This window comes from Notothenia coriiceps, unplaced genomic scaffold, assembly GCF_000735185.1.
Source record: "Notothenia coriiceps isolate Sejong01 unplaced genomic scaffold, NC01 NC01_scaffold00009042, whole genome shotgun sequence".
NCBI classification, from domain to species: domain Eukaryota; kingdom Metazoa; phylum Chordata; class Actinopteri; order Perciformes; family Nototheniidae; genus Notothenia; species Notothenia coriiceps.
The window spans coordinates 1-6,874 of NW_011341743.1; the positions used below are offsets into that span (position 1 = coordinate 1).

A 6,874-nucleotide genomic window follows, 5' to 3' on the forward strand; every position below is an offset into this window, starting at 1 on the left:
GGGTTAGAGTTTGCGTGGAGGACCGCACATTTTCCCGTCAAGTTAGTATTTTATAAATCGCAAATATTGCGTAGAACCTGAAACATTTTTTGAGCGTATATCCCTTTATAAATGAGGCCCCTGAGCTGTCCAACTCTAGGCGCTTTCACACCGCAGTACTTTTCCCACAAAGGTTCATCAGAACTTAGTTCATGAGAACTCTTTAGTTCTCATGAACTAAAGAGTTCAGTACAGATCATGTTCACACCGGAATAAGTCCCTGAGGGAGGATTAGGCAAATAAAGCCGCTGACGTCACTTCTTCTTCTTCTGCTTTGGGTTTACTGGCAGGCCGCAAACAACGCATACTGTCGGCCGCCCGAAGTCCCCGGTCGGAAGTCCAGGGAGGGTTGGGGAAGGCTTCAGTAGAAGCTGCTGGGAGCCCCAGCCTTCCGAGTAAATCGCCAGAATGCCGACACCTCCTCATCTCCACCGCTCCCATGTTTTATATTGTGTTGCCATAAGTTAGTCTCTCTGCCTTTGTGCGCTGGGCTAATGCTAATGCTAATAATGCTAATGCGAGGATAATAAAATGGCGGCTTCACAAAACTTTTTGGGAGTTTTACGGGGCGTGGTTTGCAATCCGCCCAGCCAATCAGACATAGGAACCTTTTTCTCCCACGAAAGTCTCTGCTCTCTAGCAGGGACGAAAAGGGGGTAAAAAGGTTCTCATGAACTCATTTTAGTTCCGGCTCTTTTTGGTGTGAACGCGACATTTCGGAACTATATCGGAACTAAAGTGGGAAAAGTACTGTGGTGTGAATGCGCCTTACAACAACACTCCTTGAACATGCACGGTATGTGAGAATCTGCCTTGGTACAAAGTAGCAGTGAAAACATGGTACGGAGTTTAATTGATTTGGGCATTCTCTCAATAAGCAAGTGGAATGGATTTGATAGTAGCGCTCCACAGAGCGCGGCGATTCACGGACTTTCCACATGGTAAAAGTGGGGGGGTCAAAACTAATCATTTGAAAAAGTGGGGGGGGCTTGTCCCAACCTCATATAATGACTGAGAGACACCCATGATCCCAAGCAGCCTGTTAGCTTAGCATAGCATACATATTGGAAAACGGGAACACAGAGCTAGCCTTATGGTCCAAAATTGGAAATGAGTTTTCTTTCCAACTAAACTTATGATCATCACAGTTATGTTGCCTCTTACAATACAATACATTAAAGACAAATGATTTCAAACACTGATGAACAGATGAAAATGAAAATAAACACAGGAAAAGATATGTGGGACTGCTTTTTTTATTTAGTTTTTCACATACATAAAACCATAGCTGCACCGTAGCAAAAAAAAAGCTTGTATTTACAAAAAATAAATCAATATACACAACATTATAATACAACAAAAGAGAAAATCCTTCAGTAATCCTTACAAGATAGCAAGTACGAACAAAACTTAGATTTTGACACCTTGTGAAGTTTTTGTGCAGATACTTTTTTTTCTTACAAGGAGATAAAGTCTGTGTATTTTACAAAACTGATGCACATCAAATATGCACGCTGCGGCCAACATTCTCTCACCGTACAAAAACTGATTCAAGCATGAAACCTTGTTTTACACCGTTAAGGACTTTCAGTGCATTCAATTAAGCTATTTAACACTAATTACAAAAGTAAATCTGTCTTTGGAGATTTTCTTCTGCTAAGCAAACTCATGGTGTATGATGTCTAATTAAAGTTGGTCATTTAACTGAATTAACATAGGATGATCTAAGCTGTTGTAGTGTAATGGACTGACATGTATTTCCTAAAGTCTGAGGCGGAGGAATCAGTAAGCATCTTGGAACAAAATACAGATGTAGAACAGTGACAGAATCTTCCTGAGAACTGTTAACAGTCTCAAACTTGAACAAGTAATGCTTCAAACATGTTTAACAAAAGTTCAACTGCCCAGCTCCATCACAGTTTATCAGAGCAGCAAATTCAGTTTCAGCCCCGGAGGTCTCTTATAAACAGCAGGTTTGCAAATCAACACCAAGAACATGGAGATGGTGGTTATGTCATATTTTCTTTGGATTATTGAGCCAATTTCTGTCCAACATTGAGGTTCTAAAGTAAATAATAATAAATTAGAACAATCACAAAACACTAAATTGCTGACCTGAAAATAATGATTCTTTATACACTATTTAATCTTCAGTTGTTTTGACATTTTAGGAATAATTTTTTGAGTATTAAAGTCTGTCTAGATTTAGATCTGAGATGAGAACCTCACATTTTCATCACTGCCCATCGTTATACAATCAAAATACATGCCTAAAAAGGTGTTTTTTTTGTATATGGTTAGCGGCAAAAAACGTTGTGTCTACTATCCTTTTGGGGATTTATGTCGGACATTAACTGTCACTTACAGTTATGTTATGATCTCATAGAGCTTCCTGAAAGTGCACTGCAAAAGGAAATGGTGGAAAATCCATCTAAACAGCTGAAACGGCTCCCTGACAGATTTTAATACCCTGGTACTGCCTAATAGTGAGTTCACTGTTAAAGAAAATAACAAGTCTATAACTAATATGTTGAAAATATAAAACACATGCAAACCTGTCCCAAATTGTATAATAAAATGCTCAGGGCTGGTATATTTAGAAAGGTGTTGAGAGTCTGGTGGTAAACAGGGTTCTGGAGAGGAAACCCATCGTGTACTGAGTTGTTGGTCCAAAGTGGTTTTTTCCTGCTGATGTTCCCAAACTTTAGGGAACCTCAGGACTGTTGTCAAGGATCTGCAATGAATTATTACCATCGGAACAATATAGACTTTGCTGCTTGACACTTTTTTAATTGGTTCTGTAGACACCAGTGATTGTGTCAGTGATCAATTTGAGAGCGAAGAGGTGGGAGAGAAAAATATTCAAAAAATATCTGTTTTGCCGATAGCAGCTAGTTTGATGATCAGTCTTAAAAAAACGTTATTAAATACAACTTTTCTGTGCACTCCAAGCTGGGATAATTGGTAAAATAAATAATTGTTTTATGCCGACACGTATATTCTTGTACATGTGTTCATATGTTCAGTGTGTGTCTTTTTATCCCAGCAGCAGCCCCGACAGGGCGTTTAAGTCTCTCATGTACGGGTTGTCGCTGAGTATGCGGTCGATGCGTTGCTTATGGTCAGGGAAGATGTCGTAAAGCTGTCTCTTCAGCACCGATGTCTCCACTGGCGACCGCTGGGGAGGCGGGGAGGGCGACGGGGAACGGCGGGGCGGGGGCGGGAGCCACTCGGGTGGGCCGGAGTGGGGCCAGTGCGTCTGGTGGGGCGTCAGAGAGGAAGGGGGTAGCGGCGTGGAGGCGGGGGTCCGAGGAGCCGAGTGGAGGGCCTGGACGTAGAGCGGCAGCTGCTGCTGGGACGACGGCCGGAAGCATGGGGGTCTCATAGGGGGAGGAGTGGGCGGGGCCCTCCTGACAGGAAGAGAGAAAATAAGAGGGGGAGAGTGTGAAAGGTGCAACAGCCCATTCACTGCAACACAAGCCCAAATAAACATACCGATTTAAAAATAATTGTATGGATTCAAAAAGGATTGTTTTGCTTCTTCTTCAAAAAATTAGTCCATTCCTTGTGTGCCAACGGCTGGAGCTGTGGTGACAGCAACGTAACCGCAAAATGATGGCAGCACCGAGCAAGGTTTTCTGTAACTGTCCAGGTGTGTTCACATTGATTTTCCATAAAGAGGTCTTTAAACACTTCCACAGCCAATACCGTGTTCCCTTAAGTGTTTACTTCCTGTCTGTCTTCTTCTTCTGCTGCTGCTGCTGCTGCTGCTGATGCTGATTTATCTGTACTCCAGCTTTCTGTGTTTCTACCTCGTTCCTTTCCTTGCACTGTTTTCATGTTTTTGTTCTCCTTTATTTTTTACTGGGGACAGTTTAGCCAGAATGAATCCCAAGTTTTTTGCTCTCCACAAATATAAAAAATAACATTCAACAAACATTCCATGGGGTTTTCTTATTTACGAAGACAGATGTGTTTGTTTTGCCAACGGCTGCCATTAAATTGACCGGACTTCTTTCTGCGTTTTGATATGACTGCGTATCCCTTGATCAGAGCGTTGTTAGTAACGCTCTGCAATTGAAAGAGAGCAGACTGCTGAACGTCTTAATTGACCAATCAGAATTGAGTATTCCCCTAAGCTTTGCAAGTATAGTCTTTATTTAATATTACTGCAAGTGTTTCAATGACACTACAACCAAGTATTTTTTAAGGTTTTGGCTAACGATAGACACATCTGTGGATAAAACATACCTGTTGTCTTTACGCAGGAAGAAGTCTAGATGCGGTCCGTTTCTCCCCAGAGGGTCATCAGGGATCATGAAGTGGTCCTCCACAAAAGTAAACTGAAGCAACCTATCAGTGAAAGAAAAAATAATATCAGTATTTGATAAAGTGAAGTATGATTTTTAATCTGCCAGGCTTCAGGTGTAAACGCTACAGAGTTAACATTCGTCATCCAGCTGTCAGTGTGCCTTGTGGACTTCCCAATGGCAAGTTGGGTAATGGAAACGTAACGACTGACTAAGCTGTGATACGTCATTAACAGTCACCTCTCTTGAATGATCTTGCGCCAGGTGTCCGAGGTGTCGACAAAGTCCCTCAGGTTGTCATTGGTTACGATGATCCCGTCTGTTTTTTCTGCTAGGTGGAGCAGGAACCTATCAAAGAGACAGAAAGTGTGGATTAGACACTCAGGAGTTTCCCTGCGGTCAAAGGTCAGAAGCTGGTGAATTCACAGGGAAATACACACCTAAAGTGATGATCAAAATCTGGCTTTACCAGAATGACAACATTAAAAATATCTATTAAATCATAAAACACCACTTATTTTATTTAAGGTCTGTTGGCTCTGTCCTCTAGTAGTCAGCTTCATCATCCCTGTTTGAAAATACATTATGACTGTAGTTGTTGATGGATGGGGTGAGTCAAGGAAACATAATGTTGGATTTTTGCGTAGGGGAGGAGGAGATAAGTTCATAATGGAACTGAAGCGCCCAGAGATAAGCGAGCGGTTCGATCCCGGCTCTATAACAGCATGATTTACGTCTCTGCTATACACCTCCATCTCTTGTGTCTGTGTTGTTTTAGCCGTCTGGAGGACTCTCTCCTCAAAGGTTAAAGGCTGTGTGTGTACCTGTCGTCATGTGAGGATATCCTCTGGCCACACACCTCTCTGGAGGGAGTGAAGGAGAGCAGTCGCAGGTCTTCTAGCTGGTTTAGAAAGTGTTGCTCTGCAAAATAAACGTGTTATATTTATACTACAAAATAAGACAAATGGAAAAGCAAGAAAACACAGAGAAATAGATCCTGCACGCTCAAACATGCAGGTATATAGATCGTTTAAAAAAGCATTTGTAGATTATTTTTTACCAGGAGGCCTGATATGAAAGCGTATTAAATTACATTATATTACTTTAACAATCATTTTTAAATGGTTATAGTGACATCAGTTTTGATTTGATCCCGTGTACATGGTATTTAAAAATGTCTATAATCTTATTTTATTTCACTTAAACAATCTTAAAAGCTGAAAGTCAACACTTTCACATTCGGTTTCTTTATTCGACAGATGACAAGTGTATAAATGAGGGAGAGAGAACGAGAAGGGGGATGTGATATTCAACCAAGGACCTCGAGGCCAGAATGGAACCAGGATCATTATTGTTACATAGCAACCACACAGCTGAGAGTCTGCCCTGTGTACCTGTTGTGAGTCGGTCCCTCTTCTGACGCCACTGGGGGACAAACACTGTGATCTCCCTGTGGCCCCGCCTCCAAAATGTCTCCACAGCCAGCGCTATCCCTCGACAGGAGAAGAACCGATGAAGGCCGTGACTGGAGAGGAGGAGGAAAAGAGAAGCGACACAGTGAGGAGGAGGAGGAGGAGGAGGAGGAGGAGGAGGGACACATCAGGAAGGTGTTTGACAACCACTGAGCACTGTGACTGATAAGCAGCGGAGATGGATAGAAGAAAAAAAAAGACATAACTAATGCTAATGACACTATCATGCAAGGTAAATGCAGGATTAAGCTAACTACATGCATGAAATGTAGATTAATATGAAACTAAATGTAAAATAAAATACTGCTTGATATAATCATTTATAAATATGTGTGTTAAATAATCAATGAGGAGAAAAAAGGCTGTATATTATATCTTAATTTATTTTTGAAATACAGTATGTTTTACAATTCCTTTTTAAAAATGTATTACAAAAACATCTAAAAGAAAATTTAAGTATTAAGGAATCAAAGCCCAGAAAATGGTCACACTTATAATCAAAACAATTAAAAACATCATATATGTATAAAATAGAAATTCTATGCTTCTGCGATTAGTAATATTCATAAAGTCTAAAGCCACCAGACTACGTTCGCAACAGCAATCTCTGGCCTTGTATCACTAAAGAAATAAAATAATACAATACAATATTTCCAATGAGTTTCATCAATACAGTATACAGATTTAACATTTGGGTAAAAGAGCGCATTGGCATAAATATCGGCGATCAGTACGAGTTGAGTTGTTTTGGGAAACAAATTGGATTTAAGTTTGTTTTTTGAGCACTGCATTAGCCCACATTGCGAAGCCCTATTTGGATCCACCCATTCCTATATATATATATATATACACACTAAATCATCGCAAAAATAAATCAACAATTTTCTAACCCATTTCGTCTGGCCTTTTTAAATAGCACCTCTGGGTAAGAAAGAAATCCACACATGGAAATGAACTACAGCGTTAGGCAAACAACAGCAGTGAACCATGTCAAACCGGTCCCAATGGTCTCCCTGGCAACTGAAGTAATGATAAACTGGGCAGTTGTTTTGA

General features: G+C 40.8%; 1 protein-coding gene across 1 annotated transcript; it reads right to left on the reverse strand.

The window, feature by feature from the left end:
- Window positions 1-1,677: 1,677 nt before the first annotated feature.
- LOC104945071 (NEDD4-binding protein 1-like) lies at window positions 1,678-5,893 on the reverse strand. The gene is made up of 5 exons (XM_010770698.1): window positions 5,744-5,893; window positions 5,174-5,270; window positions 4,590-4,697; window positions 4,291-4,392; window positions 1,678-3,449 (listed from the first exon to the last, which is right to left on the reverse strand). Exons 4-5 carry the CDS (start codon window positions 4,356-4,358, stop codon window positions 3,077-3,079), a joined length of 441 nt encoding a protein of 146 aa, XP_010769000.1. The 5' UTR covers window positions 4,359-4,392; window positions 4,590-4,697; window positions 5,174-5,270; window positions 5,744-5,893; the 3' UTR covers window positions 1,678-3,076.
- Window positions 5,894-6,874: the final 981 nt, after the last annotated feature.

Bases quoted from the DNA above. Each gene is read 5' to 3' on its own strand.
- LOC104945071 (XM_010770698.1), bottom strand. From the start codon at position 4,358: ATGATCCCTGATGACCCTCTGGGGAGAAACGGACCGCATCTAGACTTC. The intron at 3,450-4,290 runs GTATGTTTTATC...TCTTCCTGTCAG, and splicing joins TTCCTGCGTAAAGACAACAG to GAGGGCCCCGCCCACTCCTC.